Source organism: Ostrea edulis, chromosome 4 (assembly GCF_947568905.1).
Source record: "Ostrea edulis chromosome 4, xbOstEdul1.1, whole genome shotgun sequence".
Classification (NCBI taxonomy): Eukaryota; Metazoa; Mollusca; class Bivalvia; order Ostreida; family Ostreidae; genus Ostrea; species Ostrea edulis.
This window is the reverse complement of record NC_079167.1, coordinates 75404319-75421959: the sequence shown is the minus strand read 5'-3', so window position 1 is coordinate 75421959 and position 17641 is coordinate 75404319. Positions and strand designations below refer to the sequence as shown.

At 33.2% G+C, this 17641-nt stretch overlaps 2 protein-coding genes across 2 annotated transcripts in view; one reads left to right on the top strand and one right to left on the bottom strand.

Moving 5' to 3' along the window:
* Positions 1-1144: 1144 nt before the first annotated feature.
* On the bottom strand, positions 1145-3837 carry LOC125668282 (cytochrome c oxidase assembly factor 7 homolog). The gene is made up of 3 exons (XM_048902211.2): positions 3685-3837; positions 2243-2398; positions 1145-1607 (listed from the first exon to the last, which is right to left on the bottom strand). Exons 1-3 carry the CDS (start codon positions 3797-3799, stop codon positions 1174-1176), a joined length of 705 nt encoding a protein of 234 aa, XP_048758168.1. The 5' UTR covers positions 3800-3837; the 3' UTR covers positions 1145-1173.
* A 129-nt stretch (positions 3838-3966) lies between these two features.
* Positions 3967-17641, top strand: part of LOC125668281 (trafficking protein particle complex subunit 13-like) — a 66327-nt gene continuing 52652 nt past the window's right edge. The window contains exon 1 of the mRNA XM_048902208.2: positions 3967-4097. Coding sequence (XP_048758165.1) covers positions 4055-4097 — 43 coding nt within the window. The 5' untranslated portion in view covers positions 3967-4054. The remainder of the gene's footprint in view (positions 4098-17641) is intronic.

Sequence of the window (17641 nt, the reverse complement as noted above, 5' to 3'; positions counted from 1 at the left end):
CCAAGGACTATGAATTTTACATATTCCCTAATCCAAGGACTATGAATTTTACTTATACCCTAATCCAAGGAACTATGAATTTTACTTGTACCCTAATCCAAGAAACTATGAATTTTACTAATTCCCTACTCCAAAGGACTATGAATTTTACATATTCTCTTATCAAAAGGACTATGAATTTTACATATTTACATATTCCCTAATTCAAATGACTATGAATTTTACATACTCCATGGGACTATGAATTTTACATATTCCCTACTCCATAGGACTATGAATTTTACATATTCCCTACTCCAAGGGACTATGAATTTTACAACTTATATTGAGTCTCCCCACATCATTGCTATGTGTATTCATTTTGGCTATTGGTCCAGGAGTCATGGTTTTTGAAGAAATCACATTTTCAGTACCATAAGATCCATCATGGTACCAGCACCCGACACAGGGGCCTTGAATTTCACAATTTTGGTATTGGGGCTTTTTTCTTCTTATTATGTAATCAGTGTTCGTAGACCCAGACATCCATGAGTAAACAGCATCATTTTCTAAGGTTTTGACCCCACCCCTCAGGCCCCAGGGGTGCATTAACCTTGAAATAAACAATTTCAGTTCTCCTTATCCCAAAAATATTCTGTACCAAATTTGATTTTAAAAATGTCAATGTGTTTTCAGAGGAGAAGTTGATGACATTTACATGTTACCAAACCAATCGCCATAGTAAGTCACCTATTAAAGTCACTCAGGTGATCTAAAATCATTTCTTTTTCAAAATTACATCAAATTGCTCTCTCTCTCTCTCTCTCTCTCCATCCATCCATCTAATCTATCTATTATCAAAATTTTGCAAATCAACTTTTTGTAGTTAAAAGACACATACATGTATGATAAGTACATGTATTCTACAAGAATTCACCTTTACAAATAGTACTTGTTTGCAACATCAATAAACCTGCAAAATTGGAAAAACCTTATTTACAGCTGAAAATACTTTAGTTTAGTTTATAGTTTACAGAATTAGTATGTGTTCAACATAGTCCTACCTTGGGGCCTGAAACATTTATCAGGAACATTGAATTTCACAAAATATGAAGTAAAGTACATTCCCTTGTCATTATTTAATATCATATAAAATAAGGTCAAGTTCAATAACATCTTTATTACATTTTTTTGTCACATAGTTACTCTTACAGATTCATCTGGTTTACATGCAATATTGTGTCTCTTGATGTATTTGGCTTTATCTTGATAATACATCGCTAGTTCGGGGTTTTTCTCCACTCCGTAGCCCTTTAAATACATCTGATATGCTGTGAGGCAGGATCTTCCATCGTCTAACTCACAGCCTCTTATTGCAAATTTCAATGTTTTTTCGGGATGCTTTTTACTGTAGAGTTTTTGGAGAAGGTAGCAACTGTCCACATTTTTCTTGTCACATGCCGAATGTAAAAGTTCTCTCCCTTTCTTTGTGTCGTGGTAATCCCTCCAGAGGTCACCCTTTTCTAGCATCAGAACTCCCAAGTTTTTACAAGCTGAATAATAACTGTAATCACAGGCCTTTTGATAATACCCTACAATTTTATCTCTTGGTCCTTTTTCTGACAAATCTGCAAAAAATCACCATACTATAAGTTAACATAAAGTAATTTCACCTTCATATGCCACAAGATTTAGAAAAATAAATGATTTGTTTAGATTTATGCATGATAGGGATATAAATTTTGTTGGGAGTCCTTTCTGACACTTATTGTAAAAATTCTTGTTGAACATGATATATTTCAAAAGTCTTAAATAGTTATATATAATATGAATAATCAATGATGTGTTTCAAAATATTGAACCCAAGGGCTATAACTCTTGTTTTCATTCATTTCTTCATAAAGTCCATTATGCAATAGATTTCCTTTATTTTTAACAAGTATTTTGTATATTTTTGTAAAGAAACAGTTTCATATAATTGTTATGAATACTAATTTATCATTATAACCAGCTTTTGTGAAATTTTGATAATGCTGTTTAAAAAAAAATGCAATTTTCTACATTTGTTAGTTTGAACTCTAATAAATGAAAATAAATACACTTTCTAAACTTTTATCAGATAATAATGCAAGTTTGGCATTACCTTAAGGACATAAATTCCATTTCCTGTATCTTAGAGATTGTATGTAGATATTGTACATTTTCAAATATGTAATAAACTTTCAATCCTATAACATCAATTAAAATACATGTAAAGACTCACATTTTTTTTCATGAAGATACATCCCAGCCAGAGAATCACAGCTTTGACCAAATTTGTATTTCTCGCAGTTCATCTTAAATATTTTTTTGGCATTTTCTTTGGCATCTTCCTTATCAATGTCTACATAACCATGGAAATACCCTAAACGATGACATCCTAGAAAAAATTCAAAACTCTATTATCATCAGATATCAAATGACTGTAAATGCATACTAAAAGGTTCTTGGACTGCTGGAGGATTTCACCCTTAGCATGTTTAATGCTCAAAGGTATAGGTCATTTAAATGTTTGATTCTGAATATCATAAATCATTACCAATCATTTAGATTTTATTGAAATTTGAAATATCATATCTTAAAAGATTTTCACCCACATCATCGGTAATTTTAAATTGGTTGTGGGAGAGTTCAAGTGTTTTTAAATTGTTAAACCTGGCATGTAAACTGGATTGTCATTTCCAATTTCTTTGCCTTTGATATCTTTACAAATTGTAATGATAGGTGTTTCATTACGAAAGCAATGTACAGTGTACATGTACAGATAAATGCAAAACTACTTGATAAATATGATACAACTGTTTTAATGGCTGTGAATTTTGACAGAATTTACAGTAAAATATAAATATGCAAAATAATTTTTTTGAAAAAATACACGAGTTTATGAACTGCAACCCTTCATACTGGCATGTCATAAGTACAGCATTGTAAGTTAAGTAATCGGCATTAAACATAGCTTTTGTAACTGATAACTTTAACAACAACGATGAAAAATTGACTTAGTTGTCTACAAAACAAGCTGTGTTTGTGAAACACTGATGCTCCTCGTTTACAACACTGAACAACAAAGTAGAACTGTAACACACTGTCGTATTTTTTATTTCCAAAAACTTACTAGGTCAATGGTCAAGGTCACAAGGTTAACAAATCTGGTATCGTTGGAAAGGTCTTTCCCCCCCCAAAAAAAAATACACGTGCTAAATATAAAAGCAGTATCTCTTACGATTTGAAAGATGTGGCTTACATTCAAATTTTCTATAATTAGGTCAAAAGTAAATGTTAAGATCACCAGGTCAAAGCTTTCGGTGGTGATGGAAAGGTCTTGCCACAAGGAATGCACATACCAAATATGAAAGGTCTAACTCTAATGGTGTAAAAGATATGACCAAGGTTATACTGTTTTGCCAGACAGACCACAGTTACTGACTACAATGTAAACGACAACCACTGAGCTTCGCGAGCATCTTCGAATTCAGGGGCATCAAAAATCATTCTTCTAAAGATTGGAACTCAATACCTGGAAGTACACAACCTGAATAAATTTTGCTCCGCAAATGAGTTATTTTCAGTTATATAGGAAAAGTTAGGTTACGCAATGGTCCGAATGGAGGGTACAGAATTTTTACTATTATATTGTAAATACGCTAAAAGTTAGAAATGTTGTACCTGTAGGGTCTTCGTTCTTAAAACAACTATACTGGTATTCAATAAGGACATTCTTAAGATAATCTTTCACTTGGTTTGCGTCTGTCAGATCATATTCTGAATTTCCTCGAGACATGGTTTCATTTACTTCCGGTTTTTCGATTCACAGTAACTAAAATATAAAGTCATTCGAATCGTATTATAAGCTCGACAGTTTACATTTAGACCGTTTGACCTAACTTTAATAGTAATTCATAACATGTAAAATATAAATTAATATAATGCCAATTTTTATTTTATCCAGGTTTTCTGTTTTATGTATGGAGGACTAAAATTACCTAATACCCAACATAGAGTTGGTACAACTTAACACACAACACTACCACCAACCATGGAAGGCACGAAAGAAAAAGAACACCTTTTAGCCCTTAAAGGTAAGCTTGAAAGTATTCATTACTCAAACGATCGATAATGTAGATATTTATACATTTCAACTGTCCAAGAAGACCACACCCCGGAGGCAGCCTTACCTATACATTATTTACGACTCCAAAATGTGGGTGTTTGCTAAAGTTCGTCTGCTCTTTTTTGTTTTTATTTCAGACAACCTTTTGAAATCATCATATTGATACATCCCCAATAATAAAAGTAGATTTTTTAATGAGAATATTTATCCATTACTTAGAGTTATAATATGCTTTACGGCGTGACCGTGTTTGAGGGCGAAGCAAAAAGTATCAGCATTAGTATGTAGATCCATAACAAGACAAAAAATATCCCGAAGGTTGCACCTAACGTGTTAGGACAGAGTTCAATCAAAGTATTCTAACTTTAGACATTTCAAGTTAATCCGAATACTCATTGAACGCGGGAAACTATATGCAACTTATGTAAACAGTGCATTGTGACGTCATATTCAGCGTCGGTGTTTAGCAAATTCATAAACATAGGATTAGACAAGTTATGAATTTTGCGTTACTCGAGACCAGGAGTGATTTTAGGGTCTATATGATTAAGAAAATAGATTTACATGCTTTTACTGATTTTATGCAACATCTCACAACGACGTGAATTTGTGTATACGAAATTCAAAATGGAGAAATACATGTCCACGCGATAGTATTCGAATCGACGCCATTGGGACCAAACTTTTCAAGTTCCATAGGTATGGTTTAATTTTTCATTATTTTCCTATACAATATTTTCCTTTTAAACATGTATATACGTGTTACCTATAGGGAGAGCTCTGCTCTCACGGCCCGAAGGGCCGTGAGAAGGCTTCGCCCTCTATTATTTCAATTGCCCTATTATTGAAATGAACACTCTGCCAGTTAAAATTGGAAACTGGTTTATCCATGAAGTAGGACCTACACATCAAAGAATTTTCTCAGTACGAAAAGTATAGCTTTTTCAATTGTATTTAAGTTACTTTATTGTCTTTTATTGGCTAATGCTTGTATAAAAGGATAGAAGTGATTTGGTAGAAAAACTTTGGGACTATACCTGTTTGATTTGTCCAAGATTGATCGCCATAATCTCTCGCATAATGACCTTCTTCAACAAGGGTGATCAAATTGCATCTATAAGAGGCAAGTGTTGGTTGGGTTCTTTTCATTTTATTTATTGGTAGTTGCCATATTAGATGCCAATGTCAGAATTCTCATTTTACAGACATGTACAAGTTGTTTACAGACATGATAATGCATTGAATTTGGTTGGCTTGCAGTATTTTAGATGATCAGTCAGGATTGAGTGTATGACTCTTTAGTCTACGTGTAATCAGTTTTTAAATCGAGGCAAGCTACTGTCAAACAAGTTGATGGTGCAGGGATTCCAACAGTTGCGTTTAAAATCAGCATTTTGCAAATTCTATGGTCGTTATAACGATCTAGTTTGCCAATACAACCTATCATTGGGTCAAATGCTGTCTGACGTGTTTCATGCCGATTGTTAGGCCGTTCTTGGCACACTGATTTTGACTACGGATAACTCCGTTTACCTGATTAGGAGATGGGGCTCATGTCGGATGTGACCGGTCGACAGGGGATGCTTACTCCTCCTAAGCACCCGATCCCACCTCTAGTATATCCAGGGGTCCGTGTTTGCCTAACTCCAATTCTCTGTTTTGTATTGCTTATAGAAGTTATGATTGATTGATGTATTCCACCACACTCAACAATTTTTCAGTTATCTGGTGGCACCCAGTTTTTATTGGTGGAAGAGAGAACCCAGATACAATGTACCTGGGAAGAGACCACCGACCTTCTGAAAGTATACTTGGAAACTTTCTGTATCAGCGCGAGCGGGATTTATGAGATTGATCACTGTTCGTTATCTTCGCCTTTTTTTAGACACTGCTTGTGAGGATGAGATTGAAAAAATTTCCCAAGCAAAAGGGTTGGAAGAAAACTGAGGAATTGAACAATGACAGAATATGGGACACAAAAAGCAGTTTTACTAATTAAATCACATTCTCAATAACATTGATAGGACAAAAGCACTTCTAGACAGTTTATATGGACAGCTTAAATAGGAACTCTTGAATAACACGATTTAATTCCATTTAAAGGATTCATACAGTTTTATGACATTAAATTTTTGTTGTTTGTTAATTTTGTTGTTTGGTTTCTCTTGCTTGTGTACATACCATAAAAAAACAGCTAAAATTACTCGGCTACAGTATGAAAAAAGATTTAGATCACATGTAACTTTAAACACAAGGAATTCCTTCCCTGATGATGTTCTGCACAACAGGTGCATGTTCTATACATTTGTAAGTGATATCATATGCAAACTGTAAACATATCTTTTTAGCTTGATAAGTAAGCACATTTTTTGTGTGTTTAAAGTGATAGATGCAGAGTTTCTTTTTTTTTTTTTATATCAAAGAGCTAGAAAGACAGGATCGTGGTGTAATAGCAGTTATGTCCCTTGATGAATAATTTCAGGTATATGGAATAAATGACCACAGGACTGGTCTCTGGTTTTTCTGGTTAATTTTTAATACCAAATCCAAATGTATTCCTCTGTATAGAGACAAAGGGGCTGAGGTTCCATTGTTGTTTATCTCATGTTGGAAAACTAAGAATAGTAACATCACTAATCTTACTTTCCTTCATGTTGGTCCCTATTGGCCAATTTATTAATGTTTTCCAACATTGCATCCATCACTTGCCCATCATACGACACTTAATCAATAGTTCAAATGCACTGGATGTTATGAATGATCCGCTGTATCTCAAATCAGAGCATTTCTTCAATTCTTCATTTTTTTGCCTGTGTTGGCTTTTCATTGATTTCTTTTATTGCCGAAAGATAGCCTGTATCAGAGCTGGGTTTTCAAAGGAAAAGAAATCTTGTCAGCTACCAGTGTGTGTATGTATGGAAATCCCTAAAGAATTACAATGGTATTGATAAACTTCACTGGACGGCTTGGATACTTGAATTTTATAGTGGAGATTGGATGCTTGTTGTAAAGAACATCAGATTTGTGAGAGTTATTCCCCCTGTTGTAGCTATACCACTCCTAACATTCTGAAATCTGAATTGATACAAACAGAATATTTTCATATGATTTGGGTGCATCTTAGTTTTTAATGTACTTGGATATTTGTAAACAGCCTTGGTCCCAAAGAGGTTAGAATGGACATATTTGGCTTTGTATATTACAAAATTTCAAAATCCTTGATAATGTATAAAGGACTCATAAATCACTCATAGGGTTCATATCAACCATCTCTCTCTCTCATTTTGATGTCTTACACCTATTGACTTGTTATGCAATATGTGTCATTATTCCCAAACTTTAAATGGTTTTTTTTTTTATATACTTTTGACCAATTTACCATATGTGCCCCTATGACTAATTTTTTCTAATGTAATGGAAGTACAAAGTTGACCAAAAAAAAAAAAAAATAGGTTGCTTATGATCAGACTATGATCATGATAATAATTATTATAAGTTTATTTCAATTTTGGGCCCAGAGGGCATAACAGAAAAGGCAGTTTATAAAGATTGAAGCTTCAGAAAAGATTACAAAATTAATTACAAACTACATACAGCATATGGGGAGAGAAGTTTGCAAATATTGTGTTTACAAAAGTAAATGGACAACACCTGACCAGCGTTATTCCAACATAGGAATAATGAACTAGATGCATTTTTGCAGTTTTATATTAAACATTACCTTTTTTCCCCGTAAAGTTTTAACTATACATGTAGATATTCACTCAATTTGAAAATGACTGGTTTGTTTTCATTAATCATCAACCAAATAAATTCATCCTTATTTGTTAAATAGATACAGCTCTTATTGAGCTTGGATTCATATCATAAAAACATATGTCTCTCTTCAACATAGAATGGGCAGTCAGAAAGGAAATTTCTTTACAAAGTTTGAATGAGGCCTTAAGAGCTTTACTATTTAAAATCAGATTTTGCTTCCTTAAATGAAACACAGGAGGAGGATATTACACTTAAATGTTTATATTTGTTAACACATTCAATACGTAGTACTGTTAACACATTCAATACGTAGTACTGTTAACACGTTCAATACGTAGTACTGTTAACACGTTCAATACGTAGTACTGTTAACACGTTCAATACGTAGTACTGTTAACACGTTCAATACGTAGTACTGTTAACACATTCAATACGTAGTACTGTTAACACGTTCAATACGTAGTACTGTTAACACGTTCAATACGTAGTACTGTTAACACGTTCAATACGTAGTACTGTTAACACATTCAATACGTAGTACTGTTAACACATTCAATACGTAGTACTGTTAACACGTTCAATACGTAGTACTGTTAACACATTCAATACGTAGTACTGTTAACACATTCAATACGTAGTACTGTTAACACGTTCAATACGTAGTACTGTTAACACGTTCAATACGTAGTACTGTTAACACATTCAATACGTAGTACTGTTAACACGTTCAATACGTAGTACTGTTAACACATTCAATACGTAGTACTGTTAACACATTCAATAAGTAGTACTGTTAACACATTCAATACGTAGTACTGTTAACACATTCAATATGTAGTACTGGAAATACCTAAATATATGCGAGGAATCTATTGCTGCGTAATTTTGCGGAAAGCATCACTCGCGAAATAAAATTATTCACTTTTATTTTCATATTGCTAACATACATATAAAAACTCTTTATCAACAGAACACTTGCAAATTTATGCTCTCGCGATTTGACGTGTATGACTCATTTCATGATATCAGACAAAATGCAGTCATTTTAAAGTTTAAAAATATCATTCAGATATATAATTTTTAATCATATTAGAGAAGAATAACATGATTTGGGGTGAGGGAAACATTTTTTTTCAAAATAAGCTTTACTATCTCTTTAAAAATGACTACTTTCGTCTTATCAGTATTAATTTCTAAACACCAATCATTGCAATATTTTTAAGGATGTTCTCTACATTGTCATAATTGCTGACTTCCTTGTAAAACATGGATGAAAATATGAATATTAGTAATATTTGTCTATTCATTTAAAAAGTCATCGCCTAGCTGAGTAGCTCAGTAGGTTAGCATGTCGACTGCTGAATTGTAGATCGTGTGTTCGAGTCCAGTAGGGGTTTAAAAAAAATTTCGAATTGCTTTCGACTAAAACTGCATTTTTTGACTAAATAAAGTAAATCTAAATATTTTCAATTTCAAAATATTGTTGTACATATCCTCCATTTTTCATCCATATCAAATTTCTCTGGTGTAGCATACCTATAAAAGTGAGGTGATTTTCTTTCCAGAAAGATTTACAGAGCTTATGGTTTCTTCATCCAGTAATATAGAAAAAATGTTAAAAAATGTGTCTAAACCTGAAATGAGGTCATCATCTGTCCATCAGGTAATGGGCACTGCTTAAAATGTTAGCTCATGTAAAGGTGACAAAGTGTTTAATGACCCTGAACCATGGTCATTAGGCAAAGATCTAAGTGACCCCCCTCCCCCCTAAATAAAAGAGAAGGGAGGGGGTAAAATATTTTGCTACGCTCTGATTTTTTATTGAAAAAAAACAGTAGAAGAAAATGAAGACATATGGTTCTCCGAGTTTAAAAGATACACTTTAGAACTTCTAATTTCAGTTCTTTGTTTTGTGATATTCAGATGACGATTAGGCCCATAGGCTTTTGTTAAATTCAAAATAACTCACAATTTTTTAAACCTTAAGTGAGTGAGTAAATAAGTCAATTTCATTTAAATTGAGTTCTACAATACATTCAACAAATCAACACAAGCTCTGTAGAGCTTTTAAATTGAGTATTTAAGACAATTTAAAACACTTAAGGACATGAAAACCCTTCCGTTGTACACATTCTTAATGTGTATGTGTGTAGTGTGTAATGTTTTAGGATACCCTACTAAGTTCCAAGAGCAGGTATCCTGAGCTTGTCCAATCTCTGCTGTAAAGTTTTACAGAGCTTTCTTACAACTCTATCAAATTCAAAATTCTGTGGACCTTCAAACAAGTTTGGAATGCTGAAATTTTGATTTACAACATTTTTCCAAATAAGGTACACACATACATATTTTTACAAGGTGGACTATAAGCCCTTAGGCAGCAGAACCCAAGTCCTATGTTAAGCATTTTTATTCAGAATTCAATTCATGTTCAGCTGTTATAGATAGGTTGCAAAATGAAGAGGTCCTAGCTTTAAATCCATGCAAGGAGTTGGACAGATTAAATGTCATGCAGGACCACAATGAAAACTAATTGTATGCTAATTTTTGCAATCCTGGATAATTAAAGGCTATTAGTATGATAATGAAGTGGAAGACAGATGGGTAAAATCTGTATGCCTGTAGCTATTGTTACAGGATTCACAGGATATCACATAAAAATCAATTGGAATAAATGTATATTCGTATCAATTTGTGCATCTGAATGCATGTATTTTATGAATTTGAAATCATTTTCAACAAAATTATTGAAACATATTTTATTTGCAAATAATTTTCCTTAGATGGACCTATTTAAATCATCTGGCTGATTGGATTTAATAAACCAAGTTCATATCCTTGTGAACTTTTTAAAAGTATTCTTTATTTCTTGAATGGACCTTGAATTATTTGACTGTTTTCATGGGGATATAGTGATGCTGGACATTAAGTTACAAACTTTTATGTGAAGTACTGGAATCCGAAACTTTCTATTATAACGGCATTAAATATTGGAAATCTCTTCCTGTCAGATGAAATCAAATGAATAAGCAATAAAATTTCATGTAGACCGTAAATCAGAAGTTAAAAAATCATTTACTCAATGAAATTAAGAAAATGGCAGACTTTTTGTATTATTGACTTCAGTACCTTGACATGTACACTTATAGTTGTTATTTATGGTTCTGCATTCAAGGAATTATCAATAATCAGAACTGTTGTATTTAAGTTAGGATATAAAACATTACACATGTACTAGGGTTTTCACTCTGAATGTCGTTCATCCTTTTTTTGTCTCCCCAATAATCACTCTTTTTGTTATAATAATACATTGTGTATGTCATTTTCAGTGTTTGAAATTAACCATAGACCGAGTCTATGTCAATTGACACTGGTCTATGCCAATTGTAATTGAGATAGACCAAATTGTCTATGCCAATTTTCTAAGTTTAAATCAATTGAGTTATCCCTAAAGTCAACGTCTGATAAACGTTACGAGGAAAGGAGGACATTGTTATGGAAATGGAAAGCAAATATGCTTTTTTAAAAGTACATTAGGAGTAAGAACAATGTTTTAATTTTGTGTTGTTATTTTTTTTCAATGTTGCAGTCTATGCCAATTTGATGAGGTCTATGCCATCTTGTTTTGGCATAGACCTGTGGTCTATACCAAGTTTTAAACCAATTTTGAACACTGTCATTTTACAAGGTTAGAAGGACCCCGTTGGAAATAAGCCACTTGACTTTGATGGGTAATCCTTGCCTATTAGATGTAGACATTATGTCCACCATGTCTAAATATCAAATAGTTTAAAGAGTTTTCCTTTGTACCTAAGATCTCTCGTTTTAAATGTATTTCTGTCTGTGATATTTTCTTGTATACATTGTATATGCCTATTCCTAAATGGATAATAAATAAACTCACGAGTTACAGGTCTTATAAAGAAGACCACAAAGGCACTAAAATAAAACAGTTCTTTACATTGACATGTAGGATGCATAACCACACAACATGCATTTGGATTACAAATTTGTAGTCATTCACCTAGTATGTATTAAAAAAAAAGATTCCATGGGTTATATCCCAGTATAAGTCTTGGAATGATTTTGGTTACCATAGTGATAAACCTGTTTACAACTTTTTAGCTCACCTGAACTGAAAGCTCAAGTGAGCTTTTCTGATCGCCTGTTGCCGCCGTCTGTCTGTCCATCTGCAAACTTTTTATATTTTTGACTTCTCCAGAATCAAATAGCCAATTTCAACCACACTTTGTAGAAAGCATTCTTGGGTGAAGGGCTTTCAAGTTTGTTCAAATGAAGGGCCATGCCCCCTTCAAAGAGGAGATCATCACAAAAATGCAAAAATAGGGTGGTCATTTGAAAATCTTCTTCTCAAGAACCACTGAGCCAGAAGAGCTGAAATTTACATGAAAGCTTCCTGGCATAGTGCAAATTTCAATTTTGATAAAATCATGACCACCAGGGGTAGGATGGGACTACAATTGGGGATCAAAGTTTTAATACAAATATATAGGGAAAATCATTAAAAATCTTCTTCTGAAGATCCACTGAGCCAGAAAAGTTTACATTTACATGAAAGCTTCCTGACATCGTGCAGATTCAAGTTAGTAAAAATCATGGCCTCCTGGGGGTAGGATGGGGCCACAATAGAGATCAAAGTTTTACATGCGAATTAATATATAGGGAAAATGTTTAAATATGGGCTAAGGTGACTCATGTGAGCAATTTGGCCCATGGGCCTCTTGTTTATTAAGCTGTAATAAGCCTCTATAATGTTACCATGGAAGATGACAGTGATCTTTGATCACCTACAATGTAGGAGTTTGTTCAATCAGTTAAGACTTCAGTCAGTGACTTTTGGGTCAAAACCAATTTCTCATTGGACAGTATGTAGATTGTCTAATTAAGACCTAAACAGACCTCCCACTAGTCGCTGTTTTCTCTAGTGGTTGTCTTTGGGGTTGTCTGTGTAAAGCGGACATTCAGCGGAGAGGCAGGGATATTGACAAAACTGCTCACCACAGCAATAATTGATATTGATCTACACATGCCACTGCCCTTAATGATAGTCAAGAATTCTGATTATGCCATGCGTGAATCTAGATATTTCAGCATGCAAGGTTCAATTTTGACTTGGTGCCTTTCATCATAGATTTTACCTGATTTGAGATGCACATCGTCATGTACAGACCCCTCCCTATTGCTCAAATTTGTGCGATGCTTTGCAATAATAAAAAAAATTTGTAAGGTGTTAGTAATTATTACCCATGGTTTTTACCTCTGTGTAGAAACTGATTACTGCCTGCTTAAGGAAAGACACCATGAGTCCATTAGAGACTTGCTCCATAGTGGCTGCTACTTACAACAAACAGCCAAACACAGCCAAATACGCTAATGCCTGGTACAATCTATATATGTATTGTGAGTCAGAGGGATGTTTCAGTCAGTTTTGTGTTATCGTTCTGCTGTCTTGTTTAGTTGTGGTGGCATGATTCTTTGTATAGTCCGAAACAGCAACTTAATAATGGGTTAAGAAACATACAAGTTAAAACAGCTAGTAAATAGCAACTTAATAATGGGTTAAGAAACATACAAGTTAAAACAGCTAGTAAATAACAAGTTAATAATGGGTTAAGAAACATACAAGTTAAAACAGCTAGTAAATAACAAGTTAATAATGGGTTAAGAAACATACAAGTTAAAACAGCTAGTAAATAACAAGTTAATAATGGGTTAAGAAACATACAAGTTAAAACAGCTAGTAAATAACTACTTAATAATGGGTTAAGAAACATACAAGTTAAAACAGCTAGTAAATAGCAACTTAATGATGGGTTAAGAAACATACAAGTTAAAACAGCTAATAGCAACTTAATAATGGGTTCAGAAACATACAAATTAAAACAGCTAGTAAATAGCAACTTAATAATGGGTTAAGAAACATACAAGTTAAAACAGCTAGTAAATAGCAACTTAATAATGGGTTAAGAAACATACAAGTTAAAACAGCTAGTAAATAGCAACTTAATGATGGGTTAAGAAACATACAAGTTAAAACAGCTAGTAAATAGCAACTTAATGATGGGTTAAGAAACATACAAGTTAAAACAGCTAGTAAATAGCAACTTAATAATGGGTTAAGAAACATACAAGTTAAAACAGCTAGTAGTAAAAAAAAAAGTCATTGAACAATTATTGAATTAATCTTGTTTTAATCTAAAATGGGGGAGGGGGCCCGGGTGCACTGGTTTGTTCTTAAAGCTGTGCTACCATATGATAACATTTATTTCCTCTCAATATCTTCACTTTGAATTACCATCCTGCTCTTGTGTGTTAGAAGTACACTGTACACTGTACAGATGTACCACACGGACTACGTTTTAAAAGATTCCTAAAGTACAATATTCTAAAACAGTACTTTTTGTCCCTTCCTCAGCAGAAGTGAGATGTTTGTTCGTGTCTCTTTACTGTCTGTCTGTCTGTTTGTAACACCTTGGTTTCTAGATAACTTAATACCTTTTGAATTTCAGCAATGAAATTTTACATATTTTAATTCTTTGTTATATAAGGATGGCCACTCTTATTTTGATATTTAGGTCACTTTAAAGGGGTGGGGGTTGTTCCAAAAAAAGGCCAAAAGAAATATACTGTAGGCGTGTTTTGTGTTTAGGCTTATATTCCAGAAATGAATTCAAACAAGTTTAATTGGTTGTAAATTGATATATATATATTTTTTTTCTTCGAAAAATGACTAATGATTGGTGATAACTTGTGGGATGTTACATTTTATTCTTTCACCTGTAATCCCTTTGAATTGGGAAAAATTATCGACATTTTCCTCAAATTGAGAAAAATCATTCATAGTAAATTAAAATGGTAAAGATGCATAAAATAATCAAATAACAATTTTTTTGTTTGAGGTTTATTTCAGATCTGATTTAAAATCGTAAAATAAATCATTATTTAACATTAAATATGTATTGGAAGTCACACCTTGTATAGATATTATTTACTTTTTCTAAGAAATACTTATTGTCTAATTTCATAAACAAAATAATAAATTATTAATTCACCAGCATTTGTACCCATAATCTTGTAGATCTAAATATTATATTAATAATAAAGTTTTCAGAATGTCTCTCCTGTTTGTATTTTTCGGATTTTAGTAAAACCCTATACTGTTGGCCACTTTCTGTTATTATCCTGACCCTACATATAAAGGCGGTCAAACTAAATGTCAACAATATAATATGGCTTAATGTGTATCTGGAAACTCTATACTTCGCTGCATATCTGCTTATATGGATGCCTCTATTGTTTTACATATTCTTTACAAAACCTTTTGCATGTGCAGTGGTTTGGAGAATAAAACTGAAGAGAAAAACGTATTTACTCTTTGTCAGCAATATACGGTAACCTTTTTTTTAAATGGCCTAATTTCCCTAGATTTGAAATTGGGAAAAACATACATATATAATTGGGAAAAAATAGCTAATTTTAGTGAGGGGAAACAGCCGAATATCGGTGGCATTTTGGCCCAAAAAAAATCACTGGTAATAGATTGGTCAATATGACAGATAGTGCTAGAAATGAGGTGTACATAACTTCTAGATGTTGCTTTTGAGTTTAATATAATAAAGATGAAATATCTATTTTACAGATCACCGCATAGGTACTTTCAAATTTATCTATAAATTACTTTTTACAAACAAGTATGATATTATGTATATACGGTGTGACCGTTGGGCTGAGTGAAGCATGAAATGGTCATTGGCGTGTCCCAATTAAGTGATAATTATAATTCCGTTAAGTACGGTAAATTATAATTCATTTAAAAATATATATCATTTATGAAATCCCCCTTGCACTGAACCCCCTAGTAACATCTAGATACAAGTATTAAAGGTGGATATATATGAGGATAACTACTGGATCCACCTATTCATTTAACGTGGGGAATATAACACCAGCCGCTGAAAACTGTGCATTGTCACATCACATTTAGCCTAAACTTTTTTCTTTCAAATCAAACAATTATAAAAAACAATACATTTCATTTGCAATTTAAAAGACAGTTAAAACTAAACAAAATTAACCAAGAAATTCGAAGTGGTAATGAAGTAAGTGTAAATATAGTGTTTATTTCTTATATTTAAAAAAACTAATGAATTCAACATTCATCTATTTAGTTGTATTACTGTTTTTCTATTTGATGATTGGCTAAAACTGTAACAATGATAATTAAACCATTCATTTTTAATAAACTATTAAGTATTTGAATTACAAATTGCACGTCAGTCTTGTATTTTCGGCATTCCAATTAAAACAAGAATAACTCTAGAAGCAACTAATTAACAAAGCAATATGGCGGCGCCCATATGGATCACAAAATTTTCAGTGAACGTATGTAGAGATTATCTCTATTCATTTGCTGATTTTCTCATTTTTTCTTTTACATACATGTTACCTTTAGAGCCTTGCTTTGCGGACGGGCCTTCAGCCTGTCAGAGCTTCGCTCGGTATTACATTTTGGTACATCGGATACACTGCTATAAGCATATGATCAGTGAAGCTTTAATCACAGTTGAATTGTCATCTGTAGTTTGTTTGTTCATGCCATGAACCCCAGGTGGCCAGGGTAGGGCCACAGTAGTGGTTCAAAGTTTTATTTAGCAGTCAGATGTATAGAGTGTAGAGAAGCTTTCAGTGTTGCAGTCTTTGTATCAGCAAAGTGGCCCAGGTGAGCATTGTGGCCCCTGAACCTCATTCTATTTTATTTTTCCCAATTTCATTGTAAACTTTTGTGTTTTATTCCACAATAACACTAATAGTTAGTACATGTAATAGAATCGGTGCATACTGGTAGTGAGTGGGCGTCGCCAGCTATTATCGGTCCATATTTGTAGTGAGTGGGCATATAGCCAGCTGTTACCGGTCCATACTGGTAGTGAGTGGGCGTAGCCAGCTGTTACAGGTCTATTGTATATGTAATACATAATGCATCTATATGGATTTCAAAGTGTATATATGCATTAATGATTACCTTTTGACATATATTGTGTTAGTATTAACTCAGAATGGTATTCAAATTTAATAATGTGCATTAGCAATGCTTAAATAAATTGCATGCTTTAAAGAAAAGTAAGCAATTTTGTGCAGTTTACTATGTAATAAAAGAAGGTATCTATATTTTATGATATTCATGATAGTGTTAAATCGAGGATCTAGAGAGAGCACAAATATCATTTGTTCAAAAGGACACTTTTTGTCGCGGCAAGACAATTTCTGGGCACTTTCATAGTATCATACTATGATAGTAATAGAATAATCATTTAGCCTCATTAAAAGTTAATACCTGCTGCCTTGATTTTAAACTTTTCAATCAACCTTGTGAAATAAAGAACAATTGTTTATATTAAACAAATATTTTTAAAAAAATTTATAGAGAAAAAAGGGCATGGTGCAATTAAAAAGGGAATGGCGCCAGCCAAAAAGGGCATGGAGCCAGCCAAAAAGGGCATGGCGCAGCGCCATGCTAGTTTGCTTTAGATTCAACACTACATAATGTACACGTGTTTAGAGCTGAGGACAGATGAATGAACGAATCTGAGAAGGGGTCACACACATGTAGCCTGATGCACATTGCTGGTGCCTAATGCTACATGTATGTTAGGGGCAAGATCAAAAGTTCGATGTCTGAGACAAAATACTGAATTAACATAGTTTTCACCTAGTTCCCCCTCCCTCCCATCACTC

What these genes read in the sequence shown, in the direction of transcription:
- LOC125668282 (XM_048902211.2), bottom strand. Translation starts at nt 3,799, where the DNA reads ATGTCTCGAGGAAATTCAGAATATGATCTGACAGACGCAAACCAAGTG. An exon ending in TAAGAACGAAGACCCTACAG is followed by an intron (nt 2,399 to 3,684) that starts GTACAACATTTC and finishes AATTTTTTCTAG; the next exon opens with GATGTCATCGTTTAGGGTAT. An exon ending in GTATCTTCATGAAAAAAAAT is followed by an intron (nt 1,608 to 2,242) that starts GTGAGTCTTTAC and finishes GATTTTTTGCAG; the next exon opens with ATTTGTCAGAAAAAGGACCA.